This window comes from Brachyhypopomus gauderio, chromosome 7 (assembly GCF_052324685.1).
Source record: "Brachyhypopomus gauderio isolate BG-103 chromosome 7, BGAUD_0.2, whole genome shotgun sequence".
NCBI classification, from domain to species: domain Eukaryota; kingdom Metazoa; phylum Chordata; class Actinopteri; order Gymnotiformes; family Hypopomidae; genus Brachyhypopomus; species Brachyhypopomus gauderio.
In genome coordinates this window covers 7,488,266-7,510,723 of record NC_135217.1, presented here as the reverse complement: position 1 = coordinate 7,510,723, position 22,458 = coordinate 7,488,266, and the positions used below count along the sequence as shown (strand labels likewise).

The following is a 22,458-nucleotide window of genomic DNA, read 5'->3' as shown; positions in this document are numbered from 1 at the left end:
AATCACGCACAAAAATCCAGCGCACACCCCGCATCCCCCAACCGCCATTTATTTAATGGACTGTTTCCCCCCGGAAACAGCGATCGCAATGAAAAAGTTTTTTCCATGTTTTTTTCGCAATGGAAACGATTCCTTTTATAGATAAATAAATAGATAAACCGCGGTAATGAGCTCAACACCGCGGTAGGCACTACATAACCGCGGTATTGCGGTAATGCAGTTATCGTCACAGCCCTAGGCTATATATAAAAATACATTTTCTAAATCACTTATCTAAATTTAATCTAAATTATTCTAATTCATCTGACATCACTCACTCACCCCAACCTCTTCTGAATGTCATATAAATATAAATAAATAACGCTTGATAAGGATACTTGGAGAGTAGGTAGTTAACCTGGCTAGAATGCAAATATCTTGTGTGCTGTTTGTGTTTTGCGTGTTTGAGTGACCTTTGAGAAAAGAAAAAGAAGAAAGAAGGGAGAAGCATTTTTCGTGCGGTTTTGTGTGCGATGAGCGGAATCTTGTTTTTTAATACACACGGAAGTAAAAAGATGTTGCGTAGCAACCTAATGCAGTGAGAAACGTTCTACCTTTACATACAGTTGTATTATTGCTGTCTGGTTCATTCTGTTATCTTAACCCTTCAGAAAGCAAAGACTGTAAGTGTAATGTGATTCTGAGACGTTCATGACTTGAATGTAATGTACGAACGCGTTAAAACTTTGATGTTATTTGATCAGTTACGCTCGCACTATTAGTAACAAATAGAATGTGTTCAAGCCTTTCTTTTATTTATTTCATTTTTTCTCTTGCATTTGTAGTTTCACCCGAATTTGAGTCATTAAAGGAACGAGCAAGTTCATCATCCTGGCTCTTAAAAGGAGTTTGGCTGGCTGTTTTTAATCTACGTTAACGTTTTGATAGCATAACACGTAGAGAGAGCAGTACATCTAGCCTTCATAAAACCCCCAGAAAGTGTTTGTCGGCTGTTCTTTGCCGCATGTTTGTTTTTATGTATTGGATTGCTGTTCAGTTGTATAAACTGTATTTTAACTTAATTTTGAATAAATTCAAACACTAAAACAGTGTTCCAAATATACTATTTTATGCAACTTAGGTTAAAACCACTATGATCACTCAAAACAATTTGAACAGCTTTCCTATTGTTCTGTTTATGTAAAAACCGATGAGATATTGTTGTCTACTATGATTGTAACACAACACCATTTTCCTTTTAAAAGATTGTCTTTGAGGACTCCTCCCCTGTGCAGCTGATTGAAGCCGAGTGTTCATGTGTAGCTGGAATAGCACTGTGTAACCATAATGTTGCACTGCTGTACCAGACTGCACACTACTCTCAGCTGAATCTTGCTGCTGTTCCCCCAGTCCTGAGCTGTACAGAGACAGAGCAATGCTGGCACAAGCCGAGAATCATGGTAAGTATATCCCAGTAAGATCCCAGAAAAAAACACATTTTACAAAGGATTTACTATCTGTTTTACAGAATACATATTGGCCATTTTGTTATATTATAAATATTAGAAATACCTGTAGTCAGACAATATGTGGCAGTAGCACAATGTAGCTGAATTACCAAGTGTTACCAAGTACTTTTTATAAAGCCCATTTCAGTTTTTTAATAATATTTTATTAATCATTGAAGCCAGGTTGGGTCAGTGACATGGTTGTGATGTCAACCAAGCCAAAGCAGAGAACTGTTGCTAATGGTGTAAGGTAAGTATTTACTGTTATTTTACTTCGGAAGTTCTACACCCATTGTTGCATCTCCACTGATATTATAGGACACTGTAGTTCTATAATTACAGACTGTTGTCCTGCATCCGTTTCTCTGCATATTATCACCCTGCTCAATACTCAGGACCCCATAGGATAGACCACCACAGAAACGGATGCAGGATGATATTCTGTAATTATAGAACTACACAGTGTTCCTATATGATCAGTGGAGCTGAAAAAATAAACAATGAGTGTAGAAACAAAGAGGTGGCCATAGCATTGTCACTTGAATGTATATAAGTTGAAACAACATCACAGCTACTACTGGCAGGTCCAAGGTCAGCTCCTGATTACAGGCATGGAGTGGTGTGACTTTGTAGTGTCTGCAGAAGAGGACATGGTGATTCAGAGGATCTACAGAGATGCAGAAGTTGCTACAGAAAGAAGGGCGACTTCTTTTTGTTTTTTTACATTTATATGGCAGTTTGCTTAAAGGACTAAACTGTTTTTGAAGTTTTAAACTTTTTAAAAGATGTGTAAAGTTCCAATCAGAGTTCCTAAATGACACATACTGAATATGCTGAGGGCAGTGTCGGCAGTGAGGAGTTTGGTGATTCCAGACAGCTTAAAGATTTCCCGGTCGCTCAAAGAGCCTGCATATAATGCAGACACAAAGGTGATTGGACCGTGGGGTGCAATGCCAATCATGGCCTTGAATGTGGTGTGAGATTTGTAAGTGGAAAATACCTCACTCTGCAAAACAAGAGAGGAGGAGGTTTGGCAAAAAATTTCTGTGCAGTCAAGCACCACTTGCGTGTCAGGAAATGCTGAGAATTCGGGTGGTAAGTGAGCCTTCACTTCTTCTTTTGGAATCCACAAGCGAACAGAACCAAGTAGATGGTACAGAAAGTGTGTCCATGTTGCAATAATAATGTGAATACCAAAGCGGTTGGCAAGATCCCGGAGAGGTAGGCCCACAGACAGGTGCATCAGAAAGAGCAGTAGTTCGTCTATCGGTGCAAGTTTCTGTGAAAAGAAATAAGATAAATTTATCAGTAGGCATTATTTTAGGTACACTGTGCATATTTAATCTATTTTACACTGTTCTTTAGTGTGTGTGTGTGTGTGTGTGAGTAAAATAACTGCAGTGTACTTCAGATGTTCTACATGTAAAACATCTGAAGTGCACTGCAGTTACTTCACGTGTGTGTGAGAACTGCAGCACATTACATTTTGAACTTTTTTGTGATCTTGAATATATAACTGACCGTTTCTTTTTGTTGAGTTGGCTCACCAACGTTGGCAGAGGCAGCACAGGAACTGGTTATCCGGACCATCCTGGTTTTCACAGCAGGCTCCACCAGTTGCCAAAAGGCCTGGAGATGCTTGTATGATGCAAATCTAAAAATAAAATGATAATCACTGTTGACTTATCGGTACTGTACACTACTGTGACTAATGCACAAGACATGACAACACATTCATACACATTCTTATTAAGTTGAAAAGATATATAAATAGAACTGATACACAAAGTAGTTAATTTAATACTATTCAAAAAACATGGACCTACCTTGTGTAAAAACAAATGTCTTCATCTGATCCTGCAAGACGATGAAGCCCAAAGCGGGACTGCAGCTGTAACGTTTCAAGCCGGTGTTCCAGTTCTTGTATTCTTTTCCTCAGTGCTTCGTTCTCGTTTGCTAAAGCCTCTGCCGCTGCTGAGGTGGTTGGAGTAACACAGTAGTCGTGATCAGGCGCTATCTGCACGCACGTCCATCTCAGAGTCGGAGTCCGGCGCTGCTAAAGCCGGGGAAGGGCATCTCGGCCGGCGTTTCCAAACGTTAAGCCTCGGCGCGGATGTGCTAAAATTGTTCCAGGCAAAAAGACAAGGCACCGCTTCTCTGTTGAGCTTTCTCTTTGCCGTCACAACAAAGTCACTCATGTTGAAATGCCTGCTACAGACACGAGTACTTGCAATGGGGCTGAAGTTGTCCCTACAGATCTTTATAAGCCACTGACCTCGCAATTCTGGATCTGCTGGAAATCTGTGGAAGCTAACCTCCGAGTTGTACCATGAAGAATTAGCACACAGAGGCACACAACAATGAAGAGACGTTCTTTTCTCTTGATGCTGGTAGGTTAATCTTTTCTCCTTTACTTTAAAAACACTCATGATCGCTATCTCTCTATCACTCTCTACTTCTCTACACAAACTACTACAACTGGAAACAAGTATGCTTACCCCTCGCTACCCGGAAGTTAGGAGGCTCTGCCTTGTGCACAGAGCGAATAAATATCCAAAGTTAAACACCTTTCTGATCTACTCATTTCAACTGACTGCAACTGCTTTTTCAAAAAATCCTTATTCATAGGCATATAACTTTTTTTTAACTGTAATGCAAATAGTTACTTTCCCTGGTAAAACGAGCTTTTATTATAGAGTAATTCAGTTACTAACTCAGTTACTTTTTTGAACAAGTAGTGAGTAACTATAACTAATTACTTTTTTAAAGTAACGTTCCCAACACTGGTTATAGCACAATAGGAAGTAAGGAAATATATGTTTCATTGACAATTGGAGCTAGTTTCTGCAGCAAAGTTCATGATTTAATTCTTGTTAAATTGTGCTGTTATGTTTAAATATTTTTGTCAGTTACTGCCAGTTAGGCTTGTATCTTAATTTTATTTTGGTTATAAGAAACTGCAAATCTTATTTTTCAAAAGGCCCAGTTCTGTTTTTCAGACACACTTTTATTTCCACTCCTCAGAGAACTAGACATAAACTACATTATGATATGAAACGATCATTAATTAAAGATCTGAAGGCACTGGGTTAGAAATCCTGAAGATACAGAATCTAAAACATAACATGAAAGTAAGCTTGTTTTAGTTATTAAGCCATTTTGGTTGAGTATTTTAATTTTATACACAAATCTGGAAGTAAAACATCAAGGAACAGAACTGCTATGATTGGTAGATTATTGCTAGCCTCTCATAGGTCAATGACCAAGGTACTGCCTCTATAGTTCACTCTGTACAGAGATACCTGATCATACAGGAATCATGACTGCATGTAGGAGAGCTGGTCTCAGTCTTCTACTCCTGCTCACTGTGATCCAGGCCCCACTGGCTGTGATAGCAGGGAAGATCCTCATCTGGCCAGGAGAATTCAGCTACTGGCTCAACATCAAAGTCATCATAGATGAACTAATAGCCAGAGGACACAGTGTGACTGTCATTACTCACAGTGCTACACCATCTGTAAAGACAAGTGAGTCTCCAGGATACAATGTGGAGGTAATACAGGTGCCCTACACTAAGCAGGACATGGTCGACAGCATGCACAGATTTCGAAGGTACTGGACATATGATCTGCCAAATGACAACATTATCCAGGCATTTCTGAAGCTCAAAGAGATGTTTGCTGTGATCACGGAACACAAAATGATACTGTGCAAAAGCCTCTTTGCACGTGGAGACCTGCTGGAGAAGTGGAGTAAGGAACAGTTTGATGTTCTTCTGACAGACCCCATGAGTATGTGTGGGGAACTGCTGGCACAGAAGCTGAACTTGCCCTTCATCATCAATCTGACTTTCTCATTTGGAAGCGCTTTGGAGCGAGTGTGTGGGCAGCTGCCAACACCACCCTCCTACGTGCCAGGGGTCGGCCTCGGATACACGGATCAGATGGATTTCCTTCAAAGAGTGAAAAGCGTTTTATTTATCCTCTCTCAGGACTTTCTGTTTAGTTTTGTGGCTAAAACAAAGTGGGATTCTATATATACCAAGATCATGGGTAAGTGATGATCACTGGTGCCAAATGATGTGTTTATTTTACATTTTTTAATTGTTCTCCGATTTCTGTGTAGAAGGTGATTCTGACAGAGTTGAAAGGGGTACCGAACATCTCACACAGACATTCTGTTACATTACTCAAGTATTACTTAACTACAAGTAAAAAATATATGTTAAAAATAATTAACGGTTCAAAGTATTGTTTTGAACAAGAACTACTCAGTATTTTTATTTGATAAAAATACCTGGTAAGTCCATGACGTGGACAAGACAGTCGAGGAGGGGAGCGTGACACGTAACTGTAAATCTTACGTCAACACAGTTTTTAGGTCAGTAACTTAATTCTCGTAAACGTTACCGTGAATTTTCATTGCATGTGCACGGTGCTCTCCCCGTGTACACGAAGAATTCTTCCAAGTGTGATGACTCGATCTCAGTCTTTTCTTTTCTTTTCACTGTTTTCAGTTTTGATGCCCTCTGTCTCCATTTGTTTTATTTCTCCAAATCTTTACTCCCTAAATTACACCGCAGTTAAATTACTCACACCTCCAGCGCTGCTCTGGTCACCGGTCACCTCATCATCTGCCTGATGTAGCGATAGTGTTTCCATTGGTATTACATTGTTTTCATTGCCCAATAGGTTCTAAACCTTATTGGCTAAAACTGCAGACGAACGTTTCTGTAATAAAAGTTTTAGAGCCTGGTAGCCTGGAAACCAGGCGGATCTGCTATATTTGCTGCGGTAGATTCTGCCTGATATCTGGCTGATAGACATCACAATTTAATTTAGTTGTTACAGTAACTCATCACTATTACCTAAGACAAGAGGACTCTCGTGAGGTGTATTTGCGTTGTAGAGACCTTCAAGACCTTTGAGTTTTTTAGTTGAGGACATCAACTGCAGACTTCATTAACAGTGTAATGCCCTGGAGAAACCAATGATATTTCAGGTCATGTAAAAACTGGAAAATAATTAATTTTAAAATGGTAGATTAGAACATCCGGGGGAGGGGGGGGGGGGGGGGGGGCATGCGAGGGTCACTGGGAAGTGCGGCCCAGGGACTCCACTGCTCCTGGGGGGGCCGTGGGCAGGTGGGATTCCCGGGTCTTTCTCTGCCTGCCTCTGCCCTCTGGGGGAATGTTGTCACAGCTTCCTACCCTTGCTGGTAAGTACATTCCGTACATTTATCCTATGTTGCACTTTTATGTTGCACATAAACTCACACATACACACTTTCTGCTCTTCTTTGCAGTGGTTGTTTGAGCTGGTTGTGATTTTTTTTTTCCTGCCCTTCTGTCTTTTCCCTTTTTATTCTTTCTCTCCCCCTCTTTTCTTGGTCCACCTAACCCCAATAATTATCACTTTGCATCTTGTTATCACTATATTATACATAATTGTTATAATTGTCATTTGATCTGTACATAAAAACAAAGTTGTCCTCCAAAGATGGGGGGTGGAGGTGGGCCATTTAATAAAAAATAAATAAATAAAAAAAAGATTAGATCAGTAATCTGTACAGTCCAAACCTACAGTGCTTTTTCGATGTGTGCACTGCGTGTTTGAGTCCATTGCTGGTACAGCTCTGTAAGCTACACGAAGCAAGTGCATCTCATACACATCAGGTTAAAAAGAGCTGTAATTTGATAAGCACATCCTGGTTTACTTAAAATCTTGATCTACTGCCCTTTTTAAGTTTGAGTTCCTGCACAATCCATAACTTGTCTCAATGACCCTTGACCCTTCACCTGTTGTATTGGTCTTGTGAATTGAGTCCATACATGAGCTATATGTGAAAGTTAAACACAGCACTTGTAAATGTGGGAATCACAATGCCAAAGTAGGGCACACCATGACACTGTTTATCATTAGTTAAATATTCACCTCTGGAAGTGCAGCAGAGTGACTCTGTACAGCTGCCAACACCACCCTCCTACGTGCCAGTGGCTCGGCCTCGGGTACACAGATCAGATGGATTTCCTACAGAGAAATACAAATTTTTCATAGCAACTCACAAAACATGCTTTTGACGCTTGTGACCATAGCAAAGTGGAATTACTTATTTACTGGTCATGGGTAAATGATCATCTATAACAGGGGTAATCAATTAAATCTTTCCGCGTCCGCGGTCCATTTTTGGCAGATAGCTCAGACCTTAGGTCCGGGTCCGCGGGTGGCGAACGAAAGTTGTTGAGTGGGGGGGGGGGGGGGGGGGGGGGGGGTGGCGAACGAAAGTTGTTGAGCGGGGGGGGGGGGGCAACGTAACACTCAAATGGGTGGTGAACGTAACACTCGTCTGAAAATAAATTCTCCGGTTTAAAATATAGTCTCCCGTTAAAATTTTTTTGGCATTTGGGTCCGTATCCAGTTAATCAGGAATGTGATTGGGTCCGGACAGGACGGCGTTCGGGTCCGGATCCGGACCGCGGTCCGCCATTTGGTGATACCTGATCTATAACAAGCACATCTATAACATTTTTGTCAGTTTTGTAATCTTTAATTTAGGCCAAAGGTTTTCAAAATAATACCAGAGCGTCACAGTACTCCAAAGGTGCACTGCTGAGGTTCTTGGGCAATGAGAGAATATTTGACAGCCTGGAAAAACACTAGCATTAGTGTTCAAATTTCAACTAATTAATCATTAGTCATCTGCACTCCCATTGAAATTAGTTTATTCAAAAGCAGAGTTGAGAGCAGGTTTAGCTCTCAACTGATTTAATAATACTGGCAAAAGAGTATATCTAATACAGGTAACAGGGAAAGGATCCACATCCAATCCATGTAAACTCCACCGGAGTCCCCCAAGGCTCAGTCCTTGGCCCTCTTTTATTCTCTTTGTATACTCAACTCATGTTGAGTGTCTCCAAAATGTCCTAAATGTAGATGTAAATATCCAAAAACACATTGGTAATCCAGGAAGGTCTTAAAAAAAGATAGGTAGATGTGTAGATGTTAACATGTATTTAATTATAATTACTGTGCAGTTGATTAATCATTTTGTTACCTTATTTTTAGGGGTGGGACGCGATTAAAAAAATTAATCGAATTAATCGGAAGCTTTGCAATTAATTAATCGAAATTAATCGCATTTTAATCGCATTTCAGTATTTAACATGAGAAATATTAATTTAAGTTTGAATGATGAATGAATCAATGAACATAATCATAAACCTCAACATCTTGTTTATTTTTCCACCAGTCTACTACGAAGACCAATATATGTGTAGTGTGCAGAAAACAGTTCAGAACATTGGAAATTCTGACCAAAAATGTTGTTTAATTTAGGGAGTTTTGCTCAGGATATTGGAAGAATTTAAGTAAATCAGAAGATGTTTTTTAATACCATTTTAGATGGTAGACTTTCTTTAATTTCCCAGGCCTCTGCCATAGGCATCTTCATAGTGCCTAGAAGTGGTCTTCTGCATGCTCAAAGCAAATGACTGGATCTTCATCATCTATAGATTCATCATCTATAATATGAGCTGTCACACCAAGATCATTCTTGTTGCTAACAGAGGTCCAGTGATCCCCAGTCAGAGCCACATTTGTGGCACTCTTCACAATAACCTGTTTTAATTCTTTCCTCATCATACAGCTGCTGGATTTTCTTCGACATTATCTTTCTGAGGTGAGTTTCCCAAAACGTTCTTAGTGCCAAGTACTTCGTCACCTCGTTCTTACGTACGAGGTTAAGAAGTACTTTGCGCTAAGAACGTTTTGGGAAACTCACCCCTGGACGGTAGTTCGTAACTTGCATCAGTTGACGCAATTCGCAGCACTTCTTGTAAACATTTATCTTCGACCACAGAGAGCGGACAACACAAATAATGTGACGCATCATGTATAAACGCGTGCGGAGTCGCGCGCTACGGCCATTCGCGAAAGTTTAATCCAGTCTTAATGGTCCAATGAAGGTCATTTAAAAATCAGGACGTTTCCTCACAGGATGTGAATTACGGACGTTTGGTCACCCTATCGTACTAGGAATACATTCAGCAGCTAAGTTATCATTACTGACCTGCGCGTTAAGCTGGGCCCATTTTCAGCCGATTTTTCACTCATTTCGGCTCAATCGCGTGTCGTGCATCGTATAGTTTACACAGGTATACGAGGAACGATTCACACCTCACGACCAACTCCCGATCAGAAATCGCAGCGTCGCAAGAACATCAAACATGTTTGAAATTCAAATCGCTCCTCGTGAGAGTATCGCACTGTTGAAGCAGCTCCACGAACCGACTCTCCCTGCGACTCTCACTACTTATTTTCAACATATGTTTTAGATTGATTGCAATGTTATCTTGTTGAGAAAACGTGATAAAGTACATCCAAACAGAAATGCAAACAAGGCTAAGCAAATAATAATAATCCAAACACAGAAAACCAACAATTAGCGGCAATGCAACTTGGAACACAATCAAGAAAAACTTAGAAAAGATGTAGATACACAGTGAGACTTCACAATATACAAACAGTTAACTGGAACTTAAATATATAAGTGAGGTGATCATTGGAGACAGGTGTGGTTATTATGTTGGGGAATTACATCTGATGAAGGTGATGGAGCATTGTGGGGAGTCTGACAAAGCAGGTGGAGATGGGACGAACAGGCATGATATGATACTGCAATGCTGGGAGTACTTGTTTTGTGTAATTAAAATGTGTAATTACAATGTAATACCAATGTATCTTTATGTAAAAACATTATTTGATTACAATGAAATAACAATATGTAATAACAATATAATAACATTGAGTAATTACAATGTAATGTAATATAAGCACCTTTGCTCCTGTATTTCTAAGGCAAACCCACAACCCTGTGTGACACTATGGGAAAGGCTGACATCTGGCTGATCAGATCCTACTGGGACTTTGAGTATCCACGACCATTACTGCCAAACTTCAAATTTGTGGGTGGATTACACTGCAAGCCTCCAAAGCCCCTGCCTACAGTAAGATCATCGTCATGCTTTGAGCCCTGAGTTAAACATTAAGAACTAACAAGCAGTCAAACAGTCTCTGAAGTTTACTACCTGACCTTTACTACTGATCTTGCCCATATACACCTTCAATACACAAATACACAGCAGTCCATCCTCCTCATTATTATTATTATTGTTATTGATATCAGTGCTGGATTAAACATTATAAATGCACATGTACTACAGATCTTTCTCTCACATATACAAACCTTTAATACACAGACATGCAGTAGTATGTGTAGTGCTGGTGAGAGTGCATATTTGATTAATTTGGAGGTGTCATATGGTTTATGGGAAGTAAACCTTTCTCAGACATCCAGCATGACAGATTATTAACTACAAACATATACATTAATTCCACAACCACACAGAAATGGCTTGGAACAAATCAAGTCAAACCTGTGACTATACAGAAGGCAGCTTACCATAGGCAATACAAAAACCAACAAGCCTTCCTGCCAATATGCGTATTTATTGGCATATGCACCACCACTTGTTATAATTTCAGTGGAAGCTGTGAACATCAGCTGAGCCTTTTGGTTTTGCAGGAGATGGAGGAGTTTGTGCAGAGCTCAGGAGATGATGGCATTGTGGTGTTTTCACTGGGATCCATGATGAACAACCTCACCAAAGAGAGAGCCAACACCATCGCTTCTGCACTCGGACAGATCCCTCAAAAGGTCTCAGCTTGCACTGTTAAACTTTACTCCAGTTCCAGCTGTCTTGAGTTCTACATTATCATCCAGATGCAGTGAATATTCACTTTAGTTATTTGCCCCTTAAACCAAAAGTCAGATTTTTGTATAATGGTTCACTCATCCAATAACCTGAATTCAAAGGTTTCAAAATATCTCACCCGCAGTCGTTATAGAATTGTTAATTCAATTCACATTTTCATGCGATGGTGTCACGTAGGGCTACGCCCCCTCCCTTGGCTGTCACTCCGGATTCCCTTGTGTCTGCGTTTACTTGCCTGTTCATCCCGCCCTGCTCGTTGTCTCTGTGATTTCCCATTACCTGCCACACCCCTGTCGTCATTGTTTGCACCTGATCCTTGTCTAGTTCTGTGTATAAAAGTCCCTGTGTCTCCCATGTTCGTATCGGTCTTTTTTGTTTATGCCTGTTCGTTGCCATTGCGCCATTTCGTGAGTTCGCTCTTTTGTGTTTCCCGTCCTCCGTGTGTTTTGCCTGTTCTCCCCTGGTTTACCTGCCTTGTTGTTTTCCTTGTTCGTAATATGCCCGTGTATATTTCGTGTATGGACTGCCCACCCGATATGACCTGCGCCCGGTATTGCTACTCTGCTTTTGGAAACTCCTTGAATAAATCTCGCTCTCCTCAGCGTTTGTGTCCGCCTCCCTGTTCTGCCCCGCGCAGAATGTTACAGATGGGTTATTTTCTCAGCAGTGAGAATATTGATGCATATCTTGATTTAGAGTATAAATTGTGTAGCTGAGTTTTATTCTCAGACCTGATTTATATGTCTGATTACAGGTGTTGTGGAAATACACAGGAGAGAAGCCTGATACTCTCACTCCAAATATAAGACTGTATGACTGGATTCCCCAGAATGACTTACTAGGTAAGTAACAATTGTCTCACATGTATATATACTATAATAATTTGTAGTAGTAAATTTTCCATAACGTACATGATTTTCATCCAATAGGGCATCCAAAAACCAAGGCCTTCATCACCCATGGTGGAAAAAACGGACTGTATGAAGCTATTTACCATGGTGTCCCAATGGTGGGTCTACCACTGTTTATTGACCAGCCTGATAACCTGAACCACATGAAAACAAAGGGAGCAGCTGTAATGCTTGACTTCAACCAAATGGAAGCCAGTGATCTGAAGGAGGCTCTTACTGATGTTATAAACAACCCAATGTGAGTTCATATTGTGATCTCTGTAAATGGCGATCCTTCAGATGGAGCTCTCAAACTTGTTGGGTTTTAAAATCGTCTCTAGGCATAGATCAAAGCCATCAGGGTTCACAAATCACAGTATTCATTTGTTCAGGCCTCAGTGTTCCCGAAACTGGTGCGAGAAGAACTGATTCACAATGCACAAGTGTAAGGAAAGGGTTCCAAGTAAGTTTAATAAGGAAGAGATCTAGTTAAATACTGGGAAAATAAGATGTGTCATGCAGCACAACCAGGAGAACCACAATACCCAGAACCCCATGAGACATCTGCCTCGGTCCTCCTCCCCTCATTATTAGACACACACCTGTTTCCACTTAGTGTTCACCTATTTAAACTACTGCAGGCCTTTGTGTCATTGTATTGTATCAAGTATTGCAGAATCTGTGTAATAAGCATACTGGGTGTTTTTCTCAAGTGATTATCTGTACTTTTGCTGGTTTAATATTTAGTATATATATATATATATATATATATATATATATATATATATATATATATATATATATATATAATTTTTTTTTATATATATAGAGTTTTGCATGCTGACCTGATTTTGGATTTGGCTGCTACAGATTTTGTATTAAAAGTCTGTTTTTGCCCATCTATGCACATATGTGAAGTGCTGTTTCAACCCTCACAGTGTATAACTGGTTTTGGTCATGGTCATGTTGGGTATGGAAGTACAGTGGAGACAGTCAGACTGAGTGTGGGGGGAGGGAAAAGTATAAAATAAGAAGGTAACAAGGATGAGAAGTTTTAACGGAGGGGCAGACACCTACAGATTAAAGAATTAACAAAATATCAGAATGTTCAGATTGAGGGTCACAGACTGTAAATTATAAATTCTCTTACAAATCTTGGCATAATCTTAGTATCGGCCCAATACTTGTATCATTTGATCAAATTACATAATGACAGTGCCAATCTGAACTGCCTGTACTCCTGTACTCACATATCTGCACATTAGTCTGACAGCTATAGATTCAGAGCTTGTCCCCAAACTATATACTGTATATTACAAACAAAATATATACTAAACCTAAAAAATCTATTTAATTTCTCCACTCAGGTACAAAGAGAGCATAATGAGGCTCTCCCGGATCCACCATGATCAACCCATGAAGCCTCTGGACCAGGCTGTCTTCTGGATCGAGTTTGTGATGCGGAACAAGGGGGCCAAGCACCTGAGGGTAGAAGCCCATAACCTCACCTGGTACCAGTACCACTGCTTGGACGTGGCAGCCTTTTTACTCTCCATAACTGCAGTGGTCATGTTCATCTTTGTGAAAACGTGCAGTTGGCTCTTCTGTACATGTTTAAGAAGGACTATGTCAGCAAAGAGCAAGAAAGAGTGAATAAGTATGCTGTGTTAGAAATCATGGGTTAATTTTACAGGTGTGTGGGAACTAAGATTCTATAATATAAAGGTGTGTGATATATTAATTAATCTGTGGAATGTATGTTTCATTAACAATTGATGCTAGTCTCTGTAGCATGACTAAAAATGTATTTATGTTTAAAATGCTGTTTTGTGCTAATAAAATTAAAAAATTGTAAACATTGTTGTATTTTAATTTAATTCTGCAAATGTGTATCTGTACATCTTGTAACACTATTTCTATAAGCTTATTAGTAAGCTGTCAACAGGCATGGTTTGCAAGTTGGTGGTTGGGGCGTGTGCGACCATATAGATGGCTAAGACTGTTAGCATGCTTGATAGCATGCTGCCTAGCATGGCTGGCAGCCTGGTGGTTGGCGCATGTGTGGCCAGAGGTTTCTGCATGCTGATGTTTAGCAGTGAGACTGGAGTTGTTCCTTTGGTGCAGACTGGGTTGTGTTTGTTGTCCTGGAGAGGGCTGCAGTGTGGGGTGAGACTGCATGATTTCTGCTAATCCATTTGATGCCAGAGGTTACCTACAAGAATGTTCTGTTCTGGATGGTTTTATCAGCAGTTTGCGTGGCAAGAATCAAGTCCAGAAATTTCTCATCCTCCCATAGGGTGTAAGTTATGGATTCTTTCCTGAAGTTTTTCGACCCCTCGGAGATAGTTTGTGTGATAAAGCGTGACCCAAAACCCCTGGAGTGTGCAGAAGTAGAGAGTCGCACTCTAAGGGTAGTGTCAGGCGAGGGGTCTTGCGGCCAGTAATAAGTAGTTCACCTTTATTTATACGACACACACAGCTATTTACATATTTACAAAGTGCGCATTTGTCAGGAATGACACCTGATAGCCATTCAGACTCAGCTGTTCCTCATCACCACGCCCACATTCCTGGTATTCTTATACACCTCCTTCTCACTTCCTAGTCACGAAGTATTGCCAACAATGTTGCATACGGAGCGTTATTCTACTCTGTTTCTCCTGTGTACCGACCTCTGCCTGTTCCCTAGACCTTGTCTCCTGCCTAGCCCTCTGGTGCCTTACGGACTCTGCCTTCTTGTTACGACCTCGGACCGGATTGACCATTCCCTGCCAACGGCACTAGATAAACTCAGTTTATGCATTGAGAATTCACATTCTCTGGTTGTATCTATCTGCCTAATAAAAAGCACTGCGCTTCTCTTTGTCTCCTCCAATCGTTACAGCACTAGACAACAAATAAAACGGTATTAAACAAATTCTAGAAAAGTAACAAGTAAGGAATCCTTTTAACTTGTAAAATGTTATTTTTAACTTGTAAAAATTACTGAAATAAATAAAATAACTGTACAGAACAAGCAGAGCTAGCAGAGAAGTGTCTGAACAGCAAGAAAACAGGAAGTAGCAAACACCGATGTCACTCAAAATGCTTTACAAATGACAAAATCAAAAGACACAGAATAATTAAAGAGAATTTTAAAATACAATAGGGGCATAAAAATAAAACAAGAAATAAAAAGAAGCTCTTTGCACATGGAGACCTACAATAGAATTGGAGTAAAGAGCAGCTTGATGACACTGCAGGTACTCTTTCATCAGTCTGTATGTACCCTTCAGAGGTGCTGTGGGGTGACTCAGTACAGAGACCCACTACACCCTCCTGAATGCCAGGGGTCAGCCTCAGGTACACAATTCAGATGGATTTCCCCCACAAAGTGAGGAAATTTTAATCAAAACACTTTCAGTATTTGCCATTTAGACTTCTGATTATGGCAAAATGGGATTTCCGGCTTAGTTGTTCTATGTACTGTATTCTATGTATTGTATATGTGTTTGTTTTTGGTGTGGCAGTTTATGACATGTGCTTTCTGCTATCAGTCACGGGGTTCATGTTCATTGACTAGTCAGAGATTACATGTGTAGAGCAAACTCCACTTTGAATAACATGCTCCCACATCGTGTTTTTTGTGCGCTTTGTGTTGGCTGATTGTTCAGGCAAAGAGTTGCCTGGTTGTTAGTATTCAATATGATTATATGCAGATTTTTTCTCCCATTGGTAGTTTTGCTGCTGAGTGGGTGTGAAATATCTCTCAGTGGCAAAGTACTGGTGCTTCCTGGTGAATACAGTCACTGGCACAATATGCGCACAATTGTGGAGGAGCTTGTGGATCGGAATCACAGCGTGACAGTTCTGGTACACACAGCGTCACCTTCAGTGAAACACACACAGAAGGAACGCTTTGAATACTTGGTTTTTAAAGTTAACATGGAGCAAGAAGATGCACAGGATATGTGGCAGAATATTGTCAACAACTGGATGAATCAGAATGCAACTATATTTGGGAAGATATCTTTCATTTGGAGTTTAATGTCCAGATATACAAGTTATCTTGAAAAAATATGTGATGGGATGCTGCTTAATGAAAAACTTGTAACTTCACTTAGAGAGTCACACTTTGATGTGATTTTCTATGATCCAGTGATGCCATGCAGTGACTTGTTGGCAGAGACACTCGGTGTACCCAGCGTGATGTCTCTTAGAGTCACTTTTGCGTACAGCTTTGAACGTCTGTGTGGACAGATGCCAGCTCCAACATCATATGTCCCTGCGGTTGCTGCCCAAGGGCATCTCACAGACCACATGAACTTCCTGGAGCGATTGGAGAACCTGCTGCTGTATATTGGTCACACAGCTATGTTCAAACTCCAAATGATGTTTATATTTGATAAGCATTACACCAGAATAATGGGTAAGTTAGCACAACTACTGCCTTAATATTATATATATAATTTTTTTTTACACACACACACACACACACACACACACACACACACACACACACACACACACACACACACACACACACACACACATTCACCGGCCACTTTATTAGGTACACCTAGCTAGTACCGGGTTGGGCCCCCATTTGCTTTCAGAACTGACTTAATTCTTCGTGGCTTAGATTCAACAAGGTCTGGTCCACGGACGTAATTTGGGGTGGGGGGGGGGGACATGTCCCCTGCACTTTTTCAAAAGCTGGATTTGGTAAACCCTGTGCCCCAGTTCTCAAGACATTTGTGCCCCCCCCCACCTATGAAAACAAAATTTTGTCCATGGTCTGGTCCATATTGACATGACGGCATCACTCAGTTGCTGCAGATTTGTCAACTGCACATCCATGATGTGAATCTCCCGTTCCACCACATCCCAAAGGTGCTGTAATGGATTGAGATCTGGTGACTGTGGAGGCCATTCGAGTACAGTGAACTCATTGTTATGTCTGAAATGATTTGCTCTTTATGACATGGTGCGTTATCCTGCTGGAAGTAGCCATCAGAAGATGGGCACACAGTGGTCATAAAGGGATGGACATGGTCAGCAACAACGCTCAGGTAGGCTGTGGTGTTGACATGATGCTCAATTGGTACTAATGGGCCCAAATTGTGCCAGGAAAATATCCCGCAAACCATTGCACCACTACCACCAGCCTGAACCGTTGATACAAGGCAGGATGGATCCATGCTTTCATGTTGTTGACGCCAAATTTTGACCCTACCATCTGAATGTCGCAGCAGAAGTCGAGACTCTTCAGACCAGGCAACGTTTTTCCAATCTTCTATTGTCCAATTTTGGTGAGTCTTTGCGAATTGTAGCCTCGGTTTCCTGTTCTTAGCTGACAGGAGGGGCACCCGGTGTGGTCTTCTGCTGCTGTAGCCCATCCACCTCAAGGTTCGACGTGTTGTGCATTCAGAGATGCTCTTCTGCATGCCTTGGTTGTAACGACTGGTTATTTGAGTTACTATAGCTGTTCTATCAGCTCGAACCAGTCTGGTCATTCTCCTCTGACCTCTGGCATCAACAAGGCATTTGCACCCACAGAACACCTGGTCACTGGATATTTTCTCTTTTTCGGACCATTCTCTGTAAACCCCAGAGATGATTGTGCGTGAAAATCCCAGTAGATCAGCAGTTTCTGAAATACTCAGACAAGCCGATCTCGCACCAATAACCATGCCATGTTGAAAGTAATTTAAATCACCTTTCTTCCCCATTCTGATGCTCAGTTTGAACTGCAGCAGATTGTCTTGGCCATGTCTACATGCCTAAATGCATTGAGTTGCTACCATGTGATTGGCTGATTGAACATTTACATTAATGAGCAGTTGAAAACAGGTGTACCTAATACTTGGCCTTCCTCTGTTGCTGTATTTCTAAGGCAGACCCACAACCGTGTGTGACACTATGGGAAAGGCTGACATCTGGCTGATCAGATCCTACTGGGACTTTGAGTATCCACGACCATTCATGCCAAATTTCAAATTTGTGGGTGGATTACACTGCAAGCCTCCAAAGCCCCTGCCTACAGTAAGATCATAATTGTAGATTGGATGTTTTCAGCCCTGAGTTAATTATTAAGAATTAAGTTAGCTGTCAAACGATCTCTAAGGACCTGTTACATGAGGGTTTGACTCCTTTATTGGGCAAAACCAAACTACAGTTCTTTGGAAGTCTGCTAGGCTGAGAGAGTTAATGGAAAACAACCTTAACATAGTATTTTCAACCAAAAATCCAGCATGAGTTTATTGAATACAAACGTACCCATTAAACCCTAACCACTCACTACCACAGAAATGCATTGAAATAAATTAGTCAAACTTAGAAACAGAAGACATAGCAAAAAACCAACCTGTCAATTTGGGTGGTAAATTAAGAATACAAACGATCATTTGCTATAATTTCTGAGGTAGCTCTGACATTCAGCAATCAGCCTACTGAGAGTCAGAATAAAATATATGTTTAAATTATTAATAATCTTGCTTTTTTTCTGTCATGTAACAAAAAATGGTTATGAATGATTTTTTATATTGTTGTTATAAAATAACAATAATAAATAAAATATACCCCACTGTCTCATTAATAAATTTGAGTATTTAAAAGAAACAGCATAAATATGTGACGGGCAGGTGTGAGCAACTAAAAAGGAAGCGATCACGCCAAGTCTCAGGGAAATAGGATGGTTTAATAGAAAGTGTGCAAACCAAAAACCCGTGCATGGTTCCAGATTAAGGAAATAATAACCAGCAGTCAACTGGTACAAAGACAAGACGTATATAGACGAACAAACGACCCTCAGGTGAGACGGATCACGGGTCCCGCCCACCTGAGGGACGAACATCACGTGACCAAAAACAGGACCGCTGCCGCTGTACCCGGGGGCGACCGGTAGGGGGCCCCCCCACAACGTGACAAAATAACTTGCCATTATTCTGCTTAAACTGCAGAAATCAAATGCTGACTTCTTAACAAATGTGACAGTAAGATAAACGTGTTTTGTTAATAACTTGTTTTTGGTTCTGCAGGAGATGGAGGAGTTTGTGCAGAGCTCAGGAGATGATGGCATTGTGGTGTTTTCACTGGGATCCATGATGAACAACCTCACCAAAGAGAGAGCCAACACCATCGCTTCTGCACTAGGACAGATCCCTCAAAAGGTCTCCGCTTGCACTGTTCAACTGTGTCTCCATGTATTCCAGGATGGAGATGGAGGAAGTTCTTCACTATAATTACACGATCGATTGCTTTAAATTCTGTTTCTCATTCCAGTGTAGATATTGAATTCGCTTCTTGAGTTGTCCCTTGCTTCTTCAATAAGTGTCTGATTTTTGTTTGCTGGTGCACTCGTCCAAGGACTGTAGCATGGAGTTGAAAAGTTTCAAAAGGCATTAGAAGCCACGAACCACAAACAGTAGTTTAAGATAGAGATGTTAATTGAATTCTCATTTACACTCTGGAAAAAGAAAGGAGGAAAAGAAAGTTGTTTTTTGAGATGACTTATTTAATCAATACTGTGTATATTAACACATTTCCTGATTTGGGGTTTATATAATATAAATTGTATAGCTGAGCTTTATTCTCTGACCTGATTTCTGTGTCCTATTACAGGTCATTTGTAGATACTCTGGAGAGAAACCTGATACTCTCGCTCCTAATACAAGAATATATGACTGGATTCCACAGAATGACTTACTGGGTAAGGAGCTGTAGTGTCATAATTATATACTATAACTATTTATTGTTGTAAATTTTCCCTAACATGTTTGACTTGCATCCAACAGGACATCCTAAAACCAAGGCCTTCATCACCCATGGTGGGACTAATGGACTGTATGAAGCTATTTACCATGGTGTCCCAATGGTGGGTCTACCACTGTTTGTTGACCAGCCTGATAACCTGAACCACATGAAAACCAAAGGAGCAGCTATAACACTTGACTTCAACCAAATGGAAGCCAGTGATCTGAAGGAGGCTCTTACTGATGTTATAAACAACCCAATGTGAGTTCATATTGTGATCTCTGTAAATGGCGATCCTTCAGATGGAGCTCTCAAACTTGTTGGGTTTTAAAATCGTCTCTAGGCATAGATCAAAGCCATCAGGGTTCACAAATCACAGTATTCATTTGTTCAGGCCTCAGTGTTCCCGAAACTGGTGCGAGAAGAACTGATTCACAATGCACAAGTGTAAGGAAAGGGTTCCAAGTAAGTTTAATAAGGAAGAGATCTAGTTAAATACTGGGAAAATAAGATGTGTCATGCAGCACAACCAGGAGAACCACAATACCCAGAACCCCATGAGACATCTGCCTCGGTCCTCCTCCCCTCATTATTAGACACACACCTGTTTCCACTTAGTGTTCACCTATTTAAACTACTGCAGGCCTTTGTATCATTGTATTGTATCAAGTATTGCAGAATCTGTGTAATAAGCATACTGGGTGTTTTTCTCAAGTGATTATCTGTTGCATGGCTTTACCTGTTTTTTTGTCCCACAATTCTCTTTTGGATTTTACCTCCTTGGTACTTTTGCTGGTTTAATATTTAGTATATATATATATATATATATATATATATATATATATATATATATATATATATATATATATATATATATTTTTTTAATATATAGAGTTTTGCATGCTGACCTGATTTTGGATTTGGCTACTACAGATTTTGTATTAAAAGTCTGTTTTTGCCCATCTATGCACATATGTGAAGTGCTGTTTCAACCCTCACAGTGTATAACTGGTTTTGGTCATGGTCATGTTGGGTATGGAAGTACAGTGGAGACAGTCAGACTGAGTGTGGGGGGAGGGAAAAGTATAAAATAAGAAGGTAACAAGGATGAGAAGTTTTAACGGAGGGGCAGACACCTACAGATTAAAGAATTAACAAAATATCAGAATGTTCAGATTGAGGGTCACAGACTGTAAATTATAAATTCTCTTACAAATCTTGGCATAATCTTAGTATCGGCCCAATACTTGTATCATTTGATCAAATTACATAATGACAGTGCCAATCTGAACTGCCTGTACTCCTGTACTCACATATCTGCACATTAGTCTGACAGCTATAGATTCAGAGCTTGTCCCCAAACTATATACTGTATATTACAAACAAAATATATACTAAACCTAAAAAATCTATTTAATTTCTCCACTCAGGTACAAAGAGAGCATAATGAGGCTCTCCCGGATCCACCATGATCAACCCATGAAGCCTCTGGACCAGGCTGTCTTCTGGATCGAGTTTGTGATGCGGAACAAGGGGGCCAAGCACCTGAGGGTAGAAGCCCATAACCTCACCTGGTACCAGTACCACTGCTTGGACGTGGCAGCCTTTTTACTCTCCATAACTGCAGTGGTCATGTTCATCTTTGTGAAAACATGCAGTTGGGTTATATGTAAATGTTTAAGGAGGACCACAACAAAGAACAAGAAAGAGTGAATGTTACTATACTCTATTAGTAATCATGGGGTAATTTTACAGGTTTGAGGGAACTACAATTCTATGTTTTGAGGTATGTGTAACATGCTGATTATAAGGACTGTTAATGTATGCTCTAAATTGAAAGGTATTGTACAGGTATACGTTCTGATCCCATGTGTTCTGGTTCCTGTTACTGTGCATGTCATAACAATGAAATATTGTTCCAAGTCATAAACAAGACTGAAAGTGACCAAAACATCAGCCAGAAAGGATGAGAACAGAGAAAAGATCTGTGGTCACCACCTGCAGAACCACTCTTTTATAGGGGGTGTCTTGCTAATTGCCTCTCATTTCTACCTGTTGTCTGTTCCATTTGTACAACAGCATTTTATATAGTATATAAAATACCAGGCTTTATTTATATTTGTAATTAATGTCCCTCCCTCTATATATAGACTACAATACATTATTAAAGATTGTAATAAATTCTACAGTTATTATCTCACTCTGAGAAATTTGTGAACAATATTTGAGGAAAATGTCCTTTTGAGTATAGAAAAAGTCTTAGATCTTTGAGTTCTACTCAGTTTTATAAAAAGTAGGAGCAAAAACAAGTTGAGTGCAAGTTCATTGACAGGTGCTGAGAGCCCACCAGACATTGGCTCTAATCTTGGTACTATGTGGCCACGTACACAAGGATTCCTTGTACACCAGAAACGACCACTTCACAGACTATGCCATGCAAACGGTGTTTAATAGTACGATAGTGTATTTACAAAGGGATAAGACAAACACCACAATATAGAAAGTGACAAGTACAAACACCACCACAGGTAGGCTACTACTCAAGTTAAGAGAACAACGAAATAAAATAATAAAG

At 40.3% G+C, this 22,458-nt stretch overlaps 2 protein-coding genes and 1 long non-coding RNA gene across 6 annotated transcripts; 2 read left to right on the top strand and 1 right to left on the bottom strand.

The window, feature by feature from the left end:
* The first annotated feature begins 290 nt into the window (after positions 1–290).
* Positions 291–13,975, top strand: LOC143518684 (UDP-glucuronosyltransferase 2B15-like). 4 transcript variants are annotated; one of them, XM_077011355.1, is made up of 8 exons: positions 291–1,439; positions 1,667–1,737; positions 2,072–2,582; positions 10,343–10,491; positions 11,070–11,201; positions 12,014–12,101; positions 12,189–12,408; positions 13,517–13,975. In XM_077011355.1, the coding sequence occupies exons 4-8, from the start codon at positions 10,369–10,371 to the stop codon at positions 13,800–13,802; spliced, it is 849 nt and encodes a 282-aa protein (XP_076867470.1). In that variant the 5' UTR covers positions 291–1,439; positions 1,667–1,737; positions 2,072–2,582; positions 10,343–10,368; the 3' UTR covers positions 13,803–13,975. The 4 variants fall into 4 exon arrangements, with proteins under 4 accessions (XP_076867470.1, XP_076867471.1, XP_076867469.1 ...); XM_077011356.1 differs by lacking the exon at positions 2,072–2,582; XM_077011354.1 differs by lacking the exons at positions 291–1,439; positions 1,667–1,737; positions 2,072–2,582 and adding an exon at positions 3,686–3,877.
* LOC143518685 (uncharacterized) lies at positions 2,354–3,572 on the bottom strand. The gene is made up of 3 exons (XR_013132254.1): positions 3,314–3,572; positions 3,009–3,141; positions 2,354–2,766 (listed from the first exon to the last, which is right to left on the bottom strand). It is a non-coding gene; the product is annotated as an uncharacterized LOC143518685 (long non-coding RNA).
* A 1,858-nt stretch (positions 13,976–15,833) lies between the features above and the next one.
* LOC143518365 (UDP-glucuronosyltransferase 2B20-like) lies at positions 15,834–21,642 on the top strand. Its single transcript, XM_077010805.1, has 6 exons — positions 15,834–16,557; positions 18,025–18,173; positions 19,169–19,300; positions 19,752–19,839; positions 19,925–20,144; positions 21,314–21,642. Exons 1-6 carry the CDS (start codon positions 15,834–15,836, stop codon positions 21,594–21,596), a joined length of 1,596 nt encoding a protein of 531 aa, XP_076866920.1. The 3' UTR covers positions 21,597–21,642.
* The last annotated feature ends 816 nt before the right edge of the window (positions 21,643–22,458 follow it).